This window comes from Cornus florida, unplaced genomic scaffold (assembly GCF_030987335.1).
Source record: "Cornus florida cultivar Cherokee Brave unplaced genomic scaffold, ASM3098733v1 CherokeeBrave_3.0.0_Hap2_Chr10, whole genome shotgun sequence".
In the NCBI taxonomy this organism is placed as follows: Eukaryota; Viridiplantae; Streptophyta; class Magnoliopsida; order Cornales; family Cornaceae; genus Cornus; species Cornus florida.
The window spans coordinates 90,844,671-90,869,310 of NW_026775580.1; the positions used below are offsets into that span (position 1 = coordinate 90,844,671).

General features: G+C 29.5%; 2 protein-coding genes across 2 annotated transcripts; both read left to right on the forward strand.

Annotated features, from left to right (window-relative positions):
- The first annotated feature begins 12,788 nt into the window (after window positions 1–12,788).
- On the forward strand, window positions 12,789–16,269 carry LOC132280137 (receptor-like protein 52). Its single transcript, XM_059782262.1, has 2 exons — window positions 12,789–15,471; window positions 15,573–16,269. Exon 1 carries the CDS (start codon window positions 12,993–12,995, stop codon window positions 13,764–13,766), a length of 774 nt encoding a protein of 257 aa, XP_059638245.1. The 5' UTR covers window positions 12,789–12,992; the 3' UTR covers window positions 13,767–15,471; window positions 15,573–16,269.
- On the forward strand, window positions 13,848–15,901 carry LOC132278120 (receptor-like protein kinase 5). Its single transcript, XM_059779939.1, has 2 exons — window positions 13,848–15,471; window positions 15,573–15,901. Exons 1-2 carry the CDS (start codon window positions 13,848–13,850, stop codon window positions 15,899–15,901), a joined length of 1,953 nt encoding a protein of 650 aa, XP_059635922.1.
- Window positions 16,270–24,640: the final 8,371 nt, after the last annotated feature.

The window sequence follows — 24,640 nt, forward strand, 5'->3', positions numbered from 1 at the left end:
TGGTGGTGGTGTGACAACGTGTTCACCGGAAGTGTAGGTGTTTGTCGACCGATGGAGGGGATGACGACGTGTGATGGCCTAGGTCATCAGAAGAAATGCTGCACGGAAAGAGTGAAGAGGAAGAAGAGATGGATGAATGGGATGAAGTGGGAGAAGAGGATATGAGATATATATTTTGCAATTGGCTAATTTCGTTATCAAAACAAGTCCAATCGAGTTGTAATCTTTCGGTTCAAAATTTTGAAGATTGAAGATCGGATGTGGATTTGAAGAAGTTCAAGTGTCTACACTCCGAGATGATGAGAACAATGCTCTAAGAAGTTTTGAGAGGTAGTGAGAACATTTGGGAAGGGTTTTGAAAGGTTTTAAACAATATTTTACATTATGTCCATCTTGAACTGGTTCAAGATTTATCGAACAGGTTCAACATCAGCAAAATAGTCAAAGTTTCAAGACTGGCCATCTTGAACCGGTTCAAGAGGGCTGAACCAGTTCAAGAATTCAAGAGATTCTTTACTAATCATCTTGAACCGGTTCAGCCCCTCTAAATCGGTTCAAGGTCTCCTTGCAGCACTTGGATTTAAGTTTCTTTTTTGTTGTTTGATTCCTTTTTTATCCTAACTTCCTTCTAAGTCCTATACACGAAATTTATCATATTTTCTGAGGGATTATGACTGTCTAAACTCTATATAAACCCTGTCATATACATTGGTTTGTTTTCACGGCTTTAGGGAAAATCAATTATATATTTTGAGAAAGCCTTTAGAGGGGGAAAAATTCAGAAAATCAAATATGATTATTCTGAATTTATTTTTGAGAGCACACATATATATTTATTAGTGATTCAGTTGTATTATTCTCTATCTCATTGGAATTAGAGCTATATTAAAGATTCAGAGATTCCGGATGATCAACATGATTTAATTCTTCTACAATCGAGTTCAAATCTTGAAGAACAGAAGTAAAAGCGATCACACTTTGAAAGAGTTGGAGCATTCGAGGAGTGTTGTCTGATCTACCTACTACTCTTCTGCAAATATCAAGCATAAGCCTAACGTCAAGTTACTGTTGGACGGGGAGTCCCAAAGCCAAAGGATTGTCAGCAATTGGTGTTTGGTAGAACGATAGGGTGTGAGCCAGAGTCAAAGTTCGGTATACTTTGTTTTAAACATAGTGGATCGGTTTACTTTGGACTGCATAGTCCTCGAGATTTTTTCTATGCAAACAGTTGACATATTTTATCAACTAAGGTTTTCTCGCTAAAAATCCTAGTACAATCTCTCTAACTCTAACTTTCTTTAATTTTCATATATTTGTGATTGTGAATGTTTAAATTGGTTATATAATTTAATCAATCATAAATTGAGCAAGTTGACCTAATAATTAGATCTAGGTCATTAAAGGAGTTAATCACAATTAAAATTAACTAACTGTTTCCGCACCCCGCGTAACTCTGGTTTCACAAATGAGATGGATGGAAATATTATAAGGGTTGAGGGGCATTTTGGACCTTTGGTGTATGATTCCGGTATTTGTAATTATTTTTGTTAAAATATTTTATACGTAGTTTCTTTTTCGTATTTACTCCCTCTGTCCTAATTTAGATGTTGCTTTTGGGGAGTAGGAATTTTTAAGGAAACATATGGGGCATGCTTTGTCTCCCTGTAAAGTTACTAATTTGCCCTTTTAAGTTTTGAAAATTTGAGTTTGAAATTTTAAACTCCAAGGACATATATGGAAAGATGTAAAATATATTATTTGAAAAAGAAAAATAATAATTATTTTGGGACGAACCAAAAAAAAAAAGCACAACATTTTTTTTTGTGACATAGGGAGTATGATATGTTAAATAGTGTCATAAATACTTACTATTTTTTAAATTATCCCTATAAATTGTTCTAATGAGACAAAATCGCATCACCTCTGCTAGAGATGATATTCTCTAAAAATGAAATTAACTATATACTCTTCACACTCAAAAAAAAAAAAAAAAAAAAGGGGGTAAAAATTGATCATTTTGGAAATCTAATAAGGATAGTTCAAGCCTAATAGTTACGTTAAACCTTACTACATAACAAAATTCTCAAATTAGAGAAGATTCGATATCCTCTAAATAGTTGTGTTGGTTAAAAAAAAAAAAAACAGAAAAGTTATGTGTTACCTTACTAGCTATATCCTCTAAATAGTTATGTGTTGAGTTTGTGAAGACAAAATCACAAGCTTAATTAACATTACAGCTTCACGGACCCGATTGGTGTTTCTGGTCTGTCCAAGAGTTTTATTTTTGAGATTGTCTTTTTATATGCTTAGATGCTCTTTGTATTATTATTATTATTTTTTTTTCTAGTTGGTACTTATATATACATGTCTTTTCTGAAATTTAAATTCCTGATCTTCCTTTAGGAGGTAAGAGGCCGATACCGTTAAACCACTAACCTGTTGGTGATGCTCTTTGTATTCAAGTCTCCTCATTTATTTCATGTTTAGAGTTGTGTGATTTTGAGACGTAAACTTTCTGTACAAGAGCTCTCCATTATAAACAATCTATTTATAGAAATAGTGTGTTTTCTTTTGTAAAAGTTTTCTCTTGATTTGATTTGATTTGATTTTATTATTATTATTATTATTATTATTATTGTAGTATGTGGTGATAGGATTCAATATCCTCTAAATCAACGTTGTTCTCTTCTTTTTATCAACTTTAAGACCAGGTCATTCGTGCTTCCACTGACTAACTATATTTCAAAGTTCTCTCCTATGGTTTGCCGAACTGTCTCAATAGAAAACCAAGCTCTCAATACTGAGATTCACTGTTATAAAAGTCACAATAGGAGGACCTTCAAGGGTGAAAACACCTATTTTGCTGCGAAGCATAGTTTGTTGAGTTCTCACTCATTTTTTATCCTCCTGGATTACTATGAAATCTTCAGGTTTATTTGATCCTATTGTATTGTTTTTGGGAGAGACAAGAGAATAGCATCGTTTAGATACCTTGTATATACATGTGTAACATAGGTGCAACCCTATGATGCTTAATGATTTTTAGTGATATAAGATACACAGACATACACATATACATATATATAAAAAAAAAATATTAATTAATATAAAAAGAGTTACAAAAATCATATCAATAAATAAAAATTGAAATATTTTGAAATTGGTGGTAGAGTTTGAATTTTGTAAAGTATTAAATTCTTTTAAGTTTTTATATTAATAATGAAATATTTATATTTTCTTTTTTTATTAATTAATATTTTTTTTTAATACTAAAATATTTGAGTTTTGCAAAATAATAAATTCTTTTAGATAATTTGAATTTTATTAGGTAATATTTAAAAATTTATATATATATATATATATATATATATATATATATATATATATATATATATATATATATATATAAAATAGTATAGATTTGAATTTTATTAGCTAATTTGTAATTTCAATTTTATTAGGTAATTTGAAATTTAGTATAATTTTAAATTTACAATAGAAATTCAATTATACAAATCATACATTAGATTGAAATTGATATAAAAATTTATTAAATGGAGTTTGTGGTTTTTTTGGAAGATCCATAGGTTATATTTTATTTTCGTTAAATATATCTTTATCTAATGTGATAGAGTTTTATAGAAAATAAAATAAGTAATTTGTGGTAGAGTTTTATATAAATTATTTTATTTTATTTAAATATATCATTGTAAAATTAGATTTTCTTTTATTAAAAAACTCATAATAAATAGATAAATAGGGGTTATATGTGATAAAGTTCTCTTTTTATATTAATTAATAAATATTTTTTATATTAAAAAAATACTAAAATGTTGAAATTCTTTACACTTTTATATTTTATTTATATCCATTATTATATCTATTATTTATTTTCTTTGAATATTTACTAGTCTAATGTGAGAGAGTTTTAAAGAAAAAAAAATAGGTAATTTGTTGTAGAGTCTTATAGAAATTATTTTATTTTCTTTAAATATATTCTTGCCTAATTAGATTTCTTTTTATTAATAAAATCATAATAAATAGATAAATATAGGTTATATGTGATAGAGTTTTAAAGAAAATAAAATAGTTAATTTCTGATAGAGTTTAGGTAATTTGTGTTAGAGTTTTATAGAAACTTTTTAAATATATCCTTCTCTAATATGATAGAGTTTCATTGAAAACAAAATAGGTAATTTGTGGTAACATTTTATATAAATTATTTATTTTCTTTAAATATATATATCCTTGTCTAATTATATTTTCTTTTATTAAAAAATTCATAATAAAAGGTAATTTGTGGTAAAGTTTTAGAAAAATTATTTTATTGTTTATATCAATTATTAAATATTTTTATATTAATAATTCTTGTCTACTTATATTTTCTTTTTATTAAAAAAACTCAGAAAAAATAGATAAATAGGTAATTTGTGTATGAGTTTTATACAAACTTCATTAAAAAATTATTTTATTTTCTTTAAATATATTATTGTCTAATTAGATTTCCTTTTATTAAAAATATTGTAATAAATAGATAAATACAGGTTATATTTGATTCAGTTCTAAATAAAATAAAATAGATAATTTGTGATAAAATTTTGTAGAAATTATTTTATTTTTTGTAAAAATATTCATAATAAATAGATAAATACAGGTTATATGTAATAGAGTTTTATAGAAAATAAAATAACTAATTTGTGATAGAGTTTTATAGAAATTATTTTATTTTGTTTAAATATATTTTTATCTATAGATTTTATTTTATTAAAAAACTCATAATAAATAGATAATGAGATAGAGTTTTATAAAAAATAAAACAGCTAATTTGTAGTAGATTTTATAGAAAATTTTCAATTTCTTTAACTATATTACTGTTTAATTATATATTCTTTTGTTAAAAAACTCATAATAAATAGATAAATAGGTAATATGTGTTATGGTTTTACAGAAATTCTTTTTAAAACCCTTTTTATATGAATTAATAAATATTTTGATATATTAATAATTATTTTCTAATTAGATTATCCTTTATTAAAATAGCTCATAATAAACAGTAATTTGTGGTAAAGTTTTAGAAAATTTATTTTATTTTTTATATCGATTAAAAACTATTTTTATATTAACAATTCTTGTCTAATTAGATTTTCTTTTATTTAAAAACTTATAATAAATAAATAAATAGGTAATTTATGTTAGATTTTAATAGAAACTCTTTTAAAAACTCTTTTTATGTCAATTAAAAAATATTTTTATATTAATAATTCTTGTCTAATAAAATATCCGTTTATTGAAAAAACTCATAATAAATAGATAATTTTTGTTAGAGTTTTATAAAAACTCTTTTAAAACCTCTTTTTATATCAATTAGTATATAAATTTTTATATTAATAGTACTTATCTAATTATATTTTTTATTATTAAAAAACTCATAATAAATAAATAAATAGGTAATTTGTGTTAGAGTTTTATAGAAACTCTTTAAATATATCTTTGTCCAATTTGATAGAGTTTTATTGAAAATAAAATAGGTAATTTGTGATAGAGTTTTATAGAAATAATTTATTTTGATTAAATATATCATTGTCTAATTAGATTTCATTTTATTAAGAAATTAATAATAAAAGCTAATTTATGGTAGAGTTTTAGAAAAATTATTTTATTTTATAAATCAATTAGTAAATATTTTTCTATTAAGAATTCTTGTCTAATTAGATTTTTTTATTTTAAAATTTTAAAATAATAAATAGATAAATAGGTTAATTTGAATTTTATTAGGTAGATTTTAGAGTTAGCTAATTTGTGGTAGATTTTATAGAAAATTTTTATTTTCTTTAATATATTCTTGCTTAATTATATTTTCTTTTATTAAAAAAACTTATAATAAAAAGATAAATAGATAATACGTGTTAGAGTTTTATGAAAAATATATGAATTAATAAATATTTTTATATATTAATAATTATTATCTAATTAGTTTACCTTTTATTAAAAAAAGAAAAAAAAATTCATAATAAAAGGTAATTTGTGGTTGAGTTTTAAAAAAATTATTTTATTTTTTATATAAATTAAAAAATATTTTTTATATTAATAATTTTTGTTGAATTAGATTTTATTTTATTAAAAAACTTATAATAAATAAATAAAATAGGTAATTTGTGTTAGAGTTTAATAGACTTTTAAAAACTCTTTTTATATCAATTAATAATTATTTTTTATATTAATAATTCTTGTTTAATTATATTTTCTTTTATTAAAAAATTATAATAAATATATAAACAATTAATTTGTGTTAGAGTTTTATAGAAACTCTTTTAAAACCTCTTTTTATATCAATTAATAAATATATAACACCCCGAATCCCACGACCCGGTGCATTAACAAAACAGGTCCTAACCCGACCCAAAGCTAAAATCATAATGCGGAAGCGAATATAAATAGAACCATCACTAGACACAAATACCATCTCTATAATCCATGCAATGAAAACAAAATGGACTTATGGCCTTATACATCATTTAAATAATTTACAACCATGAATCTTACTTGGATGAATATACAAGAATATACATGATTCAGATGCAGGTAAAATGCTATATATAGCATGAACCAAAGCTTCAATAGAAGTTATCAAACATCCATTAGAAACTCCAAGACAAACCTCAATTTCCTCAAAAATGTTAATATAGTAGGGGAGCCCAACTGCTCAGTAGAGATGTCTCATGAATATAAATTAGGTTTCTCGAAAATCCTACAAACATAATATGGTTATACAATGCAAGAGACATGCTCCCTAACGTCTAGTCTCAAGGGGACCTATCAAAGGCTCATCTTACGCTAACATATGAACACGATCATGCTTTCAACATTAAAGAAAACTAACCAACCATCACAAAAAAACAATTCATCATTTCACTATAAGCAAACATAAGCACAATAGCACAATAAAAATAATCCATAAGTTGCAATAACACAAGAATGCCAACTTGAGTAATAAATCCAAAATCAAAAAATGGGATAACTCGGAACACACCCACACTCCCGTTCACATAGCCATGCTATGCATTTAAATAATAATTGTCGTTCTCGGATTACTAGTCCACCGGAAACCAACCGATTAGCCAATATAAAAATGGGGAAACTTATGTTTCACCCGCAAGTGTTGAGCCCTCGCATTCACAAACAGAATAAAACCGCATAATCCCCCGAGTGCATCCCAAAATCAACAATGAATCCACAACATAATTCATATATCATGATATGCCACATTGCATGTCACAAGCACAAGTAAATCAAACTAACCACACAATCCATACCATATTGTCCAAGTCACGACCATGCATACTCATTAATGCAATGACTCCCATTAAGACATAATATATTCATAAACATATCATTATAACTCACATAGACATTATATAACACAATTGGCATACAATATCCCAATTAGCCTTATAAAACATGTCATCAACTTTACAAGCTACCAAGAATAACAACAATAGTCGTAAGCCTCATAATCACAATTAAAGTAAGCTTCTTTTGGAGGAAAACATATATACCCATGTAAGAATACCATAGTTATTACACATATCCACAATAATAAACCAATTAGACATCCTATACATGAATCTCAATGAAAGAAATACATAGGACATTAATAGCTTGAAATTTCATCATTTTATGCATACTTTAAATTCAACACACACACTCATATGCATGTATAACTCACACCATGCTCGTAAAACTCCAAGAAATCCTAAGTTATAAACACAATACACTCCTACCTCAATTTGGGATGAAAACCCCAAAATCCACCGAAATGAAAACAAACTTCAAATTTTCTGTTCAAAAAATAGAGTTTTCAGCTTGTTACATCTAACTTTGAAAATTCACAAAAAATGCAATTCTTAATCAAATTGAATGAATCTAAAGCCCAAATAAAGTTTAAATATCATACTTTGAAAATATCAATTTACTTTAGCAAAGACATTTGCCATTTAAATCAATTTTCAAAAGAAAAACAGTAATCTTTAACTCGAAGAAAATTTGGGTAGCGGATACAAAAGAAATTCGTAAATAATTCATTTGACATCCAAATTAGGCAAAATAAATTTATTTTGAAAGTAAACATATGAGAGTGTAAAATTGAAAATTTAAGCCACGATCTAGTGTCAAAAGGTTAGTGAAATAAATCATCTAAAAATAGGTTTTCCAGTTGCAATAAAAATACAGACAGTAGGTAGTTTCAGATTTTTAATAAAATTTAGGAATGCTCTAAATTCGTTCAAAAAATCTGGGTACTAGAAGACCCATGGGGGAAGTTCCAGTAAAAATTTCAAAGAAATTGAAGAATCACAGCTCCATATAAAAATTCATTTCCGGACTAGGTAAGGAAAGATTTTAATTTCTAGCAACTAGCTTGCAACTTCAAAAATTCATAACTAATTCATTTTAAATCCAAATTACATGAAACCAAAACTAAGTGGAAGCTAATTAATTATATGTTCATGATCTATGTTTAATTTGATAAGATTAATTTCAAGTTAAAACAGTTTAATGATATAATACAAGTCATTCTTTTCTATGCATGCAAAACACCTAATAATGACGTAAAAATACTTCAAAATCATAGATCAATTGGTAATTATACTCATACATCAAAGAGAGTAAAAACCCCCAAATTATCAAAGGTTCAAAATACTCCAAATTCATATTAAGCTCCACTAAAATGGAAGCTAAGACCACCAATGAGAAGAGGAAAGAGTGGAGAACAACTTCTCTTCTTGAGGCCACCCCGAACGCCTCTACTTTTGGCTTGGCCGAAAATCCAAGATACTCCAATGGCCACAAAATTTACACCATTGTGTAGATCAAGACATGCTCTTCAACTTCTCCAATTGTCCCCTCTCTCAAATCCAACTTCCATGGAACCTGAATCTCCAATGTGCTTCAAACTCAAATTTTCTTCCATATAAATGAAGAGGAAGAAGAGAAGACAAGTTTTCTCTTCTTGGCCACAACCAAAATTCTAACCTAAGGCCTTCAAATCTCAAGGTCAAAGGTGCCTATATATGGTGGGTGATATCTCAAGATATAGAGAGAGAAAAATGAAGAAGACAATGAAGAAGATGTCTTCCAAACCCTACTTATAGTCCACCCCACAACTATGCATAATCACGTCACTTAACCCAAAACTTCCAAGTAATTACCTCCTTCCTCCAAGCAACTTCCACTTAAATACACTAAGGCAACATCTTATCACAACCATATCAATTGGGTCCCCAATAATCTTTAATTTAGGCCTTCACCAATCCCAAACACTTGACCTGACCCAGGCCCACATGAACCGAACCCGAAAATAATAATAAATAATAAATAAATAAAAAATCTCGGTCTATATAAAATAATTTTTTATATTAATAATACTTGTCTAATTAGATTTCCTTTTATTAAAAATCTAATAATAAATAGATAAATTGGTAATTTGTGTTATAATTTGGTAGAAACTCTTTAAATATATCTTATTTTAGAGTTTTATAGAAACTGTTTTTATATCAATTAATAAATATTATTTTTTTATATAAATAAATAAATACTGAAACACTAAAACTCTTTGTACATTTAATAAAAGTATAGATATTTTCATATAAATTAAAAAATATTTTTTATATTAATAATTCTTATCTAATTAGATTTTCTTTTATTAAAAAACTTATAATAAATAAATAAATAGGTAATTTGTGTTAGACTTTAATAGAAACTCTTTTAAAAACTCTTTTTATATCAATTAATAATATTTTTTATATTAATAATTCTTGTCTAATTATATTTTATTTTATTAAAAAATCATAATAAATAGATAAATAACTAATTTGTGTTAAAGTTTTATAGAAACTCTTTTAAAGCCTCTTTTTATATCAATTAATAAATAATTTTTTACATTAATGTTACTTGTCTAATTAGATTTCCTTTTATTAAAAAATTCATAATAAATAGATAAATTGGTAATTTCTGTTAGAGTTTTATAGAAACTCTTTAAATATATCTTATTTTAAAGTTTTAAAGAAACAATTTTTATATCAATTAATAAATTTTTTTTATATAAATAAATAAATACTGAAACACTAAAACTCTTTGCACATTTAATAATAGTATAGATATAGATTTATACAAATTAATTTATTTTTTATAAAAATTTAAAAATATTTTTTATATTAATAATTCTTGTCTAATTAGATTTACTTTTATTAAAAAAATTATAATAAATAGAGAAATAGGTAATTTGTGTTAGAGTTTAAGTTTAATAGAAACTCTTTTAAAAACTCTTTTTATATCAATTAATAAATATTTTTTATATTAATAATTCTTGTCTAATTATATTTCCTTTTTATTAAAAGATTATAATAAATAGATAATTTGAGTTAAAGTTTTATAGAAACTCTTTTAAAACCCCTTTTTATATCAATTAATAAATAATTTTTTATATTAGTAATACTTGTCTATTTAGATTTCTTTTTATTAAAAAACTCATAATAAATATATAAATTGGTAATTTGTTTTAGAGTTTTATAGAAACTCTTTAAATATATCTTTGTCTAGTGTAATAAAGTTTTATTGAAAATAAAATAGGCAATTTGTGATAGAATTTTATAGAAATTATTTTATTTTCTTTAAATATATCCTAGCTAATTTGTGGTAGAATTTTAGAAAAATTATTTTATTTTATATATCAATTAAAAAATATTTTTTATATTAATAATTCTTGTCTAATTAGATTTTGTTTTGTTAAAAAATTCATAATAATAAATAGATAAATAGGTTAATTTAAATTTTATTAGGTAGGTTTTTTTTTTTTTCAAAATCTTTTCATATCAATTAATAAATATTTTTATATATAAATACTTAAATATTGAAATGCTTCGCACATTTAATAATATCATAGATAAAAACTTTTCTTATATCAATTAATAAATATATTTTATATAAATAAATAAATAAATACTGAAACTTTTTGGCAGAGTTTCTGTATTTTATTCTGAATTTTTAGAATTCTTAATTTTTGTGCCCCTTCCTCCTTCCTCCATGCCTGTATTTATAGGTTCCTTAGATTAATATGATGATGACATGTGTCCTCTCCTGATAATAACATAATCATAACTTGGCCGGGCAGGTTATATTATGATAATTATGCATAAAAAATAACTATTTTATTGTGATTGATTTTATTAGGTAATTTTTAAAATTTTATAAAAACTATTTTTATAAAAATTATTTTTATATCAATTAATAAATATTTTTTTTTATATAAATAAAAAAATACTGAAATACTGAAACTCTTTATACATTTAATAATAATATAGATATAGATACGAATAAAAGTGAATAGAGAAAAGAAGTGAAACTCAACTAAAATCCGGAATCCCTCAAGGGGGTTCGTCCTATATGTATGACTTCTGCAGCCAAAACTACAAAAACTTAGTTGAAAGTATGATTTTGCATCAAAGATAGTCGACAGAAAGAGATATGAGCCTCTGATCCGTAATATGAAGTTGAATACGGAGCCATCAATTTCTAGGAGCCCTCACTCCTAGAAAATCCTCTATTTGCCTTCTTTTTTTTCTTTTTCTTTTTTTTCTTTTTTTTTTTTTTTTTTTTTCAAATATATTCCTACGTAGATACATTCAAAAATCAAATATGTGATTCATTTTTATCGTGCCGCCGTTATGTTATACAAGAAGTATCTTGGATATTTCGGATAAAGTTGACTGCTTGACTTGTACAGCAGGACAATTGGTGGTATAGAAAGAAGAAAAAAAAAAACTCTTGAACATGCTACTAACTTGTTGACTTTAAGTCCCTTTTTAAAAAACCATTCCACGTTGGCGATATTATTATTTATTTACAAAAATCCCTCATGTTTGAGATTCAGCCATTGATTTCACATTGCATCCTTTCCACATGGTGTTTAGTTGAACTATTGAATTGACACGTGTGTTCTTCTGATAATAATATTATTATAATTTAATCGAACAGGTTATATTGTGATAATTATTTATAAAAAATAATTATTTTTTTTATATTAATTAATAAATATTTTATTGTGATTAATTTTATTAGCTAATTTTTAAAATTTTATAAAAATTATTTTTATAAAAATTATTTTTATATTAATTAATATATATTTTTTTATATAAATAAATAAATACTAAAACACTGAAATTTTTTATATTTAATAATAATATAGATATAGATATAAATAATGATGAATAGAAAAAAGAAGTGAAACTCAACCAAAAACCTGGATCCCCCTCAAGAGGGTTCGTCCTATATGTATGACTTATGCAGCCAAAATCACGGAAACTTAGTTGACAGTATGATTTTGCATCAAATGTAGTCGACAGAAAGAGATATGAGCCTCTAATTATGAAGTTGAATACGGAGCCATCAATTTCTAGGAGCCATCAGTCCTAGAAAATCCTCTATTTGCCTTTTCTTTCTTTCTTTCTTTCTTTTTTTTTTTTTTTCAAATATATTCCTACGTAGATACATTCAAAAATCAAATATGTGATTCATTTTTATTGTGCCGCTGTTATGTTATACAAGAAGTATCTTGGATATTTCGGATAAAGTTGACTGCTTGACTTGTACAGCAGGACAATTGGTGGTATAGAAGAAAGAAGAAAAAAAAAACTCTTGAACGTGCCATTAACTTGTTGACTTTAAGTCCTTTTTAAAAAAACCATTCCACATTGGCAATATTATTATTTATTTATTTACAAAAATCCCTCATGTTTGAGATTCAGCCATTGATTTCACATTGCATCCTTTCCATAAGGTGTTTAGTTGAACTATTGAATTGACACTTCACCAAGTTATAGAACTCTATAGTGACTTCTATCAATTTCCATTCAATAAATTCTCCCACCTGGAAATGTAAACTCATCAAACGCACACAGTGGCTTAGCCGGAAAACCCAACGCCCACCACCTCTCCAAATGTCTAAAACATCCCCAGCATCTCTTCAAATGATACTCTCTCTCCTCATTTTCACCCTACCCTTCCATGGAAATTCACAGACCACCACTGATCCGGAGCAAGCAATCCTACTGAAGCTCAAACAACATTGGTCCAATCCACCCTCCATCAAGCACTGGAACTCAACCTCAACCCACTGTACATGGCCGGAGATCACCTGCAGCGGTGGCTCCGTAACCGGACTCTCACTCCGTGACAAAAACCTCACAGAAACAATCCCACCTTTCATTTGTGACCTCCAAAACTTGACCCTTCTCCATCTTCAAAATAATAACATCTCGGGACCGTTCCCTACGGTTCTCTACAACTGTTCCAAGCTTCAAAAACTCGACCTTTCTTCTAACAAGTTTGTTGGCCCAATTCCCGGCGACATCCACCGGTTGTCCTCTCTCCAGGACCTCAATCTCGCCTACAACAAATTCACCGGCCACATTCCCGCCTCAATTGGCCAGTTGTCCGAGCTCGGTACTCTTCAGATGGCTTACAATGAGTTTGCGCCATCGATAATACCTTCGACTTTTATGCAGTTGAAGAAACTAAAAATTTTGTGGATGTCCATGGCGAATTTGGTCGGAGAAATCCCGGAAACAATCGAGAATTTGACGGTCTTGGAGCTCTTGGACTTGTCGGCAAACCAGTTGAGTGGTAACATTCCTAGTGGGGTGTTTTTGTTGAAGAATTTGACTATTCTGCATCTTCACAGAAACCAATTGCTCGGGGTAATTCCCAGATAAGTTGAAGCTTTGAGCTTGAATGTGATTGATTTATCAGAAAATGAATTGACCGGTACAATACCGGATGAAATCGGAAAACTGATGAAACTGACTTATTTGGCTCTGTTTAACAATCAACTTTCCGGCGAAGTGCCACAAAGCATTGGCCGCCTTCCGGCGTTGCAAGTTATAAAGTTGATGGGCAACAATCTATCAGGAAAATTGCCACCGGACTTCGGGCGACACTCAATGCTTAGAGAATTTAAAATCTCAGCTAATTGGTTTATAGGCCAATTGCCGGAGTATTTATGCGCAAACGGAGTGCTGGAAGCTGTCACAGCATTTGACAACTATTTGACCGGTGAATTGCCAAGTTCACTTGGGAATTGTTGGAGTTTGAAAGTTGTTCGGGTTCATGGTAATCGACTTTCTGGCCACATTCCGGCTGGTTTATGGACATCAATCAGTTTGACATGGTTGCTGATAAGTCACAACCAGTTTTCCGGTAAAATTCCAGCTGGGATTTCCTCATTGAGGAATTTAACTGTGTTTGAAGCAAGCAACAATCACTTTACTGGTAAAATTCCAAAAGAGCTAACAGATCTTCCACTCTTGACAACTCTTTTACTTGATCGGAATCAGCTCTCCGGGCATTTTCCTTCAAAAATACTCTCATGGAATTCACTAACGACTTTAAGTCTCAAAAGAAACCGACTCTCCGGGAAAATTCCAGCTGAGATTGGTTCTTTGCCTGTGCTTAATTATTTGGACTTGTCGGAGAACAAATTCTCGGGTCAAATTCCACCTCAAGTTGGCCAATTGAAGCTAAATTCACTCAACCTTTCTTCTAATCGTCTCAGAGGGAGAATTCCATATCAACTTGAAACACCCTTCTTCGATAGCAGTTTCTTAAACAATCCTGGTCTTTGTACAATTAACCCATTACTGGGCCCTAAAATTTGCCCTTCAGGAGCCAGAAAATCTAGCAGAATCTCCTCCCAGCTTTTAGCTATATTGATAGGTATATCATCAATTGTGTTCATTTTGGCTATTATATTCACGTTATTTGTGATAAAAGTTCATGGAAAGAGAGAGCTTGGATTGGATTTGACGTGGAAACTCACTTCATTTCAGAGGTTGAACTTTACAGAGTCCAGCATTTTGTCGAGCTTGACCGAAAATTGCATGATAGGAAGTGGGGGGTCGGGGAAGGTGTATCGCGTTGCTGTAAACCACTCAGGAGGTGAATTTGTTGCTGTTAAGAGGATTTCGAACAACAGAAAGTCGGACCAAAATCTCGAGAAGCAATTCCTAGCAGAAATAGAGATACTGGGCACAATTCGCCACTCCAACATAGTGAAATTATTGTGTTGCATGTCAAATGAGACCTCAAAACTTCTTGTTTACGAGTACTTGGAAAATGGTAGCTTGGATCAATGGCTCCACGGAAGGGAGACGACTAGGCAGCCGGGTTCAGTCCATCATGTCATCCTGGACTGGCCTAAGAGGTTCCAGATTGCAGTTGGAGCAGCACAGGGGCTGTGCTACATGCACCATGACTGCTCACCACCTATTGTCCATCGCGATGTGAAATCAAGCAATATCTTGTTGGATCCTGAATTCAATGCGAAAATGGCAGATTTTGGCTTAGCCAAGATGTTGATGAAGCATGGCGAGCCTAATACAATGTCAGCTGTGGCTGGCTCGTTTGGGTACATTGCTCCAGGTAAGTGACATACATAGTTCATATATAATATTTGCTAGCTCTTAATTTGTTACCAATATATGCATGACGAAAATATTCATCTTTCTTACTATGAATTTCAGAGTATGCTCACACAACAAGAGTGAACGAGAAGATCGATGTGTATAGCTTTGGAGTAGTCCTTCTAGAACTAGCAACTGGAAGGAGAGCCAATGATGGAGACGAAGATATGGGTCTAGTAGAATGGGCGTGGCATCAATTGCAAGAAGGCAAGTCCATAGAAGATGCATTGGATGAGGAGATCAAGAAACCTTGTTACTTGAAGGAGATGAGTAATGTGTTCAAGCTCGGGATCAATTGTACTTGCACACTGCCTTCGACCAGGCCCACCATGAAGGAGGTTTTGCAAATACTGCTACTATGCAACTGCACTGGCATGCCGAGACGATAATGGTTGAAGTGAGTACGATGCCACTCCGGAAAAAAGAGATGGTTTCTCTCTGACATTCATCGGTACAACAAAGGACTTGAACCCTCCATCTTTTGATATAGAATAAAGTGGAGCATCTATTTCTTCGATTGGTCCCTTATCCTTCCATTTGAAAGATATCACTTGAACTTACAGTTTTATCTCTTTTGATTGACAAATTGTCATGTACTTTGCGTGAGGGAAAGGGTAGGTTCTCTAGGATTTGAAATGTTGATTCCTATTTATGAGGATCTTTCCGAACCTCCTTGTACGCACGCCCGCATAAGCTTTTGATGGGCATATTGCAATCTGAAATTCACACTAGTTTTCATTACCTCCTCCTAGTAAAGTTTCTCCCAATTTTTCATTAACTCTCTCTGGCTTTTCAAACAATAGTTTGAATTTTTTGGGTTAGAACTTATTACTAGAGATGATTTTGATTATGTGAAATGCTAATGCTAGCTGCAAATGGTGATGTCATGCCAGCTAGACGACATGGCATCACCATTGTATTAAACATCACATAGTAAAAAGATAATGCCATGACAGGATCTTGTCCTAATAAGTGATATGGTTAGAATAGGATAGAAAGAATAATAATAAAATGAAAAGAAAAGAGACATGATGTCTCTCGTTTGTAATAGTAAAAGTCATGCACGTGTCAATTTGATTCCTCCACTTTAACCCTCAACTTTGACTTAGAATATAGAAGAGCAACTCTTGGATTTGAACCGTGGTCTGTTGATGCCTATTATGAAAATCAATTTCCATAACCTTCCATGGCTCTACCATTACTTTTCCTTCCGTATGCACGTGTGTGGGTGCATACGCACTTTTGATAGGCATATAACAATGTGAAATTCTTCCTCCTTGTCAACATCTCATTACCTTTTATTTATAGTAAATCCCCGTTAAGTCTTGCTTTTCACTTTAAAGATCAATGAGTTATATAGAGTTTCAATTAGATTTCAAGTCCTTTTTTGTTTTTTTTAGACAAGCTACAAAATTAGATGTAGGATTATTTCCCTCAACATACAGTTTTAATTTTTATTCCCTCCTAAGAAAATACCTTAAACACTCGTCTTTAGGAGACGGAATCATCAAACTTCACTTTGGTAGGGAAGAGAAATCACTAGGCTACTATTCTAGAACTTTCTTAATCAACACCCAACCCAAAGAAGCCTGAATTTTCGGGCTCATTGGGAAACACAAGAGCAGGTACTCTTTTTTTACAAAAAACAGTAACTGCTCGACACACCTATTTCATGTACTAAAGCGTCCACATATCTTCACCAGCAATCTCAACCTTTTGTGGCCCTAATGGCAAAGGCCCAACTTACCACCATACAAATCCAGATCAGATCTGCAGATATTCCTTCATCTTGCTGAAAAAGCACTAGCATATATTCCTTGATCCAACATCTGTTTGATGTCGACGTTGATTGGGATGCACGCGTGAGCGCTGGAGAGAGCCCAGCGTGCACACCCACGAAGAAGGTTCTTACCAATTGCATGATGCCGCTCCCCTGCTCAAGAATTCTAAGTGAGAGAGGAGGATAGAAACTCACAATGATGATTTGGCGTCAAAAATGTTTGATGCTGTTAAGAAATTTCACAAATAAGTAAATAAAATTTGATAAATTTCACTATTATAGTGGTGAACTTAACAGATTGCATGGACTACCGCACTTAGAAAAGGTTTTCGTAGTTACCCTACTTAGAGTAGTTAAATTTGAACATGTATTTTAGTGAAAACATTAAAAGTCTTTTGTTTTATGTATCAAAGTACTTTTTTTAACATTAAATTTTTTTTTTGTTTTATGTATCAAAGTTTTTTTTTTTCCAAGTTGGTACTCACACACCCCTTCTAAAGAATTATTGGTATAACAACAATTGATCTTAAGACTTGATACTTCATAAAACACCTGGACCCAAATATTTTTTAATTAGACTAACCCCTTGGAGTTATATCATAAGTTTCAAATTATTGTTAAAATCCTTTTTCTTATATAAGTAAAATATTCTTCTCAAAACACATATTGCTTGAAGTAACTGAAGATATAATTTGACCAAAAATTCCTCTAAAACTAAACATAAATTTTTCAACCAAACTACTTGTTACACCTATAAAATTAAATTTCTTATAATTGATAACAAAAATATTAAATGATTGCAAGTTAAGAGATTAGATTATGTAAGTTTTTCAATTTATGTTAGTTGGTTAGGGCTTTAGGGGAGGGACTAGGAGATGAAATATCCACTAAGCACATCAGAACTTTTTAGAATAAATTATATGTGAGACATAATTTTTGTAATAGGCAAATTTTGATGTCAAAACAAGTCTGATCGAGTTATAATTCTTAAGTTACCATATCAAGATCAAGATCAGCTGCGAAATTGGAAGATTGTTCATACTGAGATCTACGAAAAATGAACAAACAACACTTTAGGAAGTTATTTCCCACTTAGGACACTATACCTATATGGTATATTCTTCAAGTTGCCAAAACATAATTCTTTCCAAGTTTTAAACCTTCATCAAGATTCTGTCAAGTGGGAACTGGTTCAAGAACCATTGCTTCGAAGAAAGTCTTCTGTCCTTTGGGAATCGGTTCCACTTTTTGGCTACCAGTACCAACTGCTGATACAGTTTAGGTAATTGTTTCCTGTTCTGTCTAAAACTTCCTATTTGGTTTAGAATTCTTCCAAAAGTCCTATGCACGAAAATTAACTTTTCCTAAGCATATCTAGATCTTTGAAAATTCTATATAAACATTGATTTACATTTAGGTTTATACTGCTTTTGCAATACAACTTCATAATTCTTAAAAAGCCTTAAAAGATATTTTTGCATAAAATCAAAGTTGGTTTTTCTGTCATTCTTTCTAGAACACACACGTAAACACAAGAGTGAATTTAGAGTCATGTTCAAATCCTGATTGTGATCAAAGTCTTGCATCTACAACGATTAGAAAAGCAGATCTATTACTTCTTCTACAAATTAAGATTTTGAAGAACAGAGGTGAAGCGATCACATTTTGAAAGGGTCAAAGCATTCGAGGAGTGTTGTTTGATTTACCATCAATCCTTCTACAGAGATCAAGAATAAGACTAAGGTCAAGAGCCGTTAAACAAGACATCGCAAAGCCAGAAGATTGGCAGCGATTGGTGTTTAGTAGAACGATAGGGTGTAAGCTTGAGTCAAAATTCATTGTACTTTGTTTCAAATATAGTGTATCGGTTTACTTTGGACTGCACAGTGTACGAGGTTTTTCCCGCGCAAATAGTTTATCTATTTTACCAATTGAGATTTCCTCGCTAAAAATCCTGATATTATCTCTAACTTTATTACTTTACTTTATTTTATCTTACATGATATTAATTGATTAATTGCTAAAATAAGTAAATTTAAAAAGATACAAATCTGTTTTCAAAATACAAAACTTTCAACACAAGTAATCTTCCGCTGCACAACTCACATTATACTCTTATCCCTTAAAGTTTAGGTAAATTATACAGAGACAACACGTTTGGTTTTTATTAGTTTGGCCTCTTCTAAGATTGCGTGTGTCTGCTCAACGACACCCTCTGTTGATAATGAAAATTCAAAAAATAACTAAGTTATCATTTTCTTGTGTTAAAAGACCTCAATAACCTTATATTTTGACATAAAATAAAAAAATCACCACGAAATGCCATTGAAATGCAAAGTACCAATTTTCATACCAATTTTATATTATTAATGTAATGTTTCTCATTTTTTATTTTTCAAGATTTATTTATTATGCATCTCGTTTTGCGTGCCACGCACCAGTTAGCATGCCACGAGAGTTTCAATGTTTAATGATTTTTTAATTGAGTGTTTAACTGAAGAATTGATTTGTACACAATTTCACCTTAAACCACACATTAACAAAGTCTTTTCTTCAAAAAAACGAAAGTAATATTTTATAAATCAACACTCTTCCAAAGACACACTGTTGATTTGGATTTGAAGCTAGTATAACGGGTGGACGCTTGCCCATTTACCCAAAAGCTCAAGTTGTTGGGTAGTGCCTCATCTGGATCCGATATAGGACAAGTGACCCTTGTTACATTTTCCCCCACCCAAACTCGCAACGCTCTCATTGCGGCTCGGGTCACCTTGCCTACCCGAGCTGAAAACTCAGACGCCCTTGCCCATTTATCCAAAAGTTCAAGCTGTTGGGTAGTGCTGCATACCCACCCATTTATACCCAATCACTTTCCCATCCGGATCCGATGCGGAAAAAATGACCTTTGTTACAGCTAGCCAATAAACTTTCATCCGTGTCAGTATTGTGTAAGTCTCGGAGTAGACTTCTTAAATGAATACAATGTTCGTGCTTCTTTTCGAGGAATGAGCATATATTGTGTACAAATCAATTCTCTCCTAATGGAGTTCTTTTTATGGGACAAAAATAATGATATCTTAAATTTTCTTTACTCGCAAATCCTCCTTCAATTATACAGAAATTAAACGGAGTTACCAATAAGTTTTGCTAGATTTATTGAGTGAAGATATTATCTTATTTTAAAAAGACAATTTGATCCTTTTGAATAAGAAGTACTTGAAGGCATTTTAAACCTAAATAATTATTCTCATTTTATTTGTAATTATTTTGCTTAATTCAATTAAACTGAAAACTAACTTTAAAAATGACTATTCTTAAACATAATTTTCTCTTATTTATTTTTGCTAAGGTGGCATTTTCAATCGACTTTGTCAACACCCACCAGGGCCACTACTACTAATAATAATAATAAATCAGCGTAAACCTAAGATTTTATAACTAATGTCACAACTAATATCTTTTTTTTTTCCTAGTTATGGTTCACACACACTACCTCCACTGAGGTTCGAACCCCTGACCTCCTTTTAAGAAGTAGGAGCCTTGTACCGTTAGGCTATAGGCCTGTTGGTACAACTAATATCACAGTTACATAATTAATAAATTTTGACTCCATTAATGAAGAAACTTCAATTAATTTTAATTGAAATACTCTAACAAATTAAATCTAATATAAATACACCACTTGCCTTGGAAATTCAGTGATTTATCTTTGAAATTTTTGCCTATTTGATTGTCGACCAACGTAAGCTCATAAGTTTCTACGACTGGGTATTCAAATTTTACATCCATGTACCAAGAGGCTAACATTGAAAAGATTTTGCTAAATCAAATTTATTAGATTCATTCCGATTGAATGGTGACAACTGCTTCAACTTTAGATAATTTTCTCGAAATTCTCCTCTTTTGCCTCATTTTTGTGCATTGCATACCGCTTTACAATATAGAATTTACCCTTACCCACCATCGAAAAAAAAAAAAAAAATCGGATCTATCAAATCTAGATTAGTAAATAATCAAATTACCACCTTTTTTTTCGAAGAAGTTAAAAAATACTATGATGGCTTCGTTGCTTTATATATTTATTATTATTATTTTGTCTTTGATTTTGGCTGTGATTTGTCTGTTCCTCAATTTCAAATTCACAATCCCCCGGTTGAACATATATGTTTGTATGTTTTAATTTGAATACATCACTTGAATTTCTTCTATCCTCGTATAAAAGAACATCATTATTCAGTAGTAATTTTTTTCCCTTCACATTGTTGGGGGTAACAATTAATTATGTCCAACCCACTCAAAGGTCGGCTGTTATTGAAAGTTAAATTCCCCATTAATCACAAATAGTGAAAACATCATCACATCAACACAAACATATATAGAGATAATAATCATACACATCCACGCAAAACGATATTTTACATAATTCACCAAATTCTAAGATTACGTCCATGGGAGAGAGATTTCATTATTATGAAACAAGGAATTGAATATACAACCACATGTTAAAACCTCACTTACTCACTAATCATCTCTTTTGAGACGACAGGTATACATTTAGTAATTTCATATACTCTCCTCTCTCCACACAACACTCACCCTTAAAACCTTTACATTTTTTCTCTCTTCTCTTTTTCTGTAAACCCCTTACACCTATCTTTTTTTATAGAATTTTCAAAACACAATTTCTTGTTGAACACGCATTTCCCAACTTGCCTACAAGGAGTTACCATATCAATCCCAATTCTAAAATACAAACTAAATAAGACAATTTCTTTTACAAATTTCAGCATTTCAAAGTGAAAAAAGGAAATTAATTTCTGTACACAATTTTGAGCCCCAAACCCAACACATATTTCTATTGACTGTTGTCAAATTTTGAAAGTGAAAAGGTCCTTGAAATGTACATTCATAATATTGTCTTCCACATTTATACATCAAAGTGATTTTTAACATAATTTCAAATGGGCACTTGGTAAAATTCAATTTCTTTAGTGGGGTTAAGCACTTCTGGCATTATTATTATGTATGACCAGCTAGCTATTTTTATTATTCAAGAAACTCGACTCAATTCAACAAACTCTTTCTGGGTACTAGATAGTTACATGAGGTTGAGTAAATACTGGGTGCGCCTTGCACGTTACGTTATTAGTATATTCGTCTAATAATAAATAAAGAATAAAAAATAAAAAAGTTAGTAATCAAATATAGTATATTCGTCTAATAATAAATAAAGAATAAAAAATAAAAAAGTTAGTAATCAAATATATATAAATAAAAAAGTTAGTAATCAAATATAGTATATTCGTCTAATAATAAAAAGAATGAAAAATAAAAAAGTTGATTACTAACTTTTTTATTTTTTATTCTTTATTTATTATTAGACGAATATACTAATAACGTAACGTGCAAGGCGCACCCAGTATAATGTTGTTTTTTTTTTTTTTTTTTTTTTTTTCTTTTTTTTTTTTTTTGAGGCAAATTTACCGTACCCACACCATAGATCTCCAAAGTCTAAATGAAGATGGATTTAATCTCAATATTTCCAATACCACGACAAGAGATGGCGCGAAGGAACATGAAAGTGTACGTGAAGTCAAAGCATTATGAGTATATTTTCATCGCGATTAATTTTGTCACAGTGAACATTGATTATTTGTCTGTTGAACAAGTTTAAATGTAATCAAATTTATTTTATTATTATATATATATTTTGAGAAACTCGTTACAAAAAATTCTATAGATTTATTTTAAATTACCAAAGTACATAAATTAAGTAAACTAAAAGAATATTGCGTAGTTGGAGTTTTTGTCAAGTTTCATTTGATTTTATAAAGTGAAGAATTTCATTATAGACATTAATTAAATTTATTTAATATTATTATTGCAATTTAGCTGCAAGAAAAGTTAAGAAATTTACACTGACCACCATTGAGGTTTGGCCTTTGTAACTTTGCAATAAAATGTAGGAAATGTCTTTTATACTCTTATCTAATTTAATAATAGTTTAATATACAATAGTTGTCAAATCAAAAAACTTTATTGTCCTTTTATTCATTTTTTTACAATCTTATAAACACTATATTACACTATCTATTTTTTTTTTTTTTTCAAAAAGAAAAGAAAAAAAGAAACCTAATCAAACCCTAAAAAAACCTAAGCAAATGTCATTAATAATAATAAATAAATAAATTGTAAAATGTAATAATATAAATTGATACTTTGTATTTGACATTTCATAACATTTTTGTTATTTTATGTCAAAATATAAAATTATTAAAACATTTTAACATAATAAAATAACAACTTAATTAAATCTTAAATTTTTATTAACGACAGGAATGTCATTCAACACATTAGATCAAATCTCATTAAAATAATACAGTAGTTTCTATCTCGACCAAGTCAAGTCCAGTCCAAAGTAAAAATAAATAAATAAATAAATAAAAAATAGTCTAGTCAACTTGGGCCCCAATGGTTTGGTTTTGTACTTTTATGGAGAAAAAATTAGTGCGATGTAAAGTTTTTCCTAGTCTTTGCACTATCAATGGGTCAGCGTTCAAAAAAGGCGTTCCACACGGAAAATTGCAACAAGTAGCATCTTCCACATTCTTTTGTGTTCACTTTACGTTTGGTGTTTTTTTTCTCCATGAATTATAGTGTGTTTGTGGTACTCAATAATTTCTCTTATTTCACTAAAAGAAATTGAAAAGAAAAAAAAAAATTATCAATCACAATTATAAATATCTTTTGTATGTTGAAAAAAAAAAAAAAAAAAAAAAAAAAACTTGATTAAATTTAGGCTCATCAATATTAGTCCAATGGGGATTAAATCTCAAATTCAATCTTAATTGTAAAATTAGTTGTCCGAACCAAAAGGATTGAATTGGATCCGATTTAGCCAATCTAAGTCGAACTTCCCTCCCAACATTTCATGTAGGCAAGCTTAGAACTTAATATATGGTTATTTATTTATTTATTTATTTATTATTTATGACCTTTCTTGAAGGCATTGGAAGAAAATTCGCGAGATACTTTTCGATAAACAGTAGAGTGCGATCCATTTAATTTTTCAGTCAACAATTTTCATTGTACTACATTGTACCATTTATGCGATGAGCCATTTTTTGTTAATTGATTTGATTCATTTGTGTCGAATATAAGATGTGTGCTACTAGTTTTCTTTAGGTCAATGAAAAGTCATTTGTTTTGAGCATAAGAACAAGCAAATTAGTATTTCATTTTTCCTATTTTAAATTCTGTAATTATGCCAAAAAATATATATATATAATGCCAAAACTACTCCATATACGAATACATCTTTTTAGAGTTGCATGATTCTTTGATCATT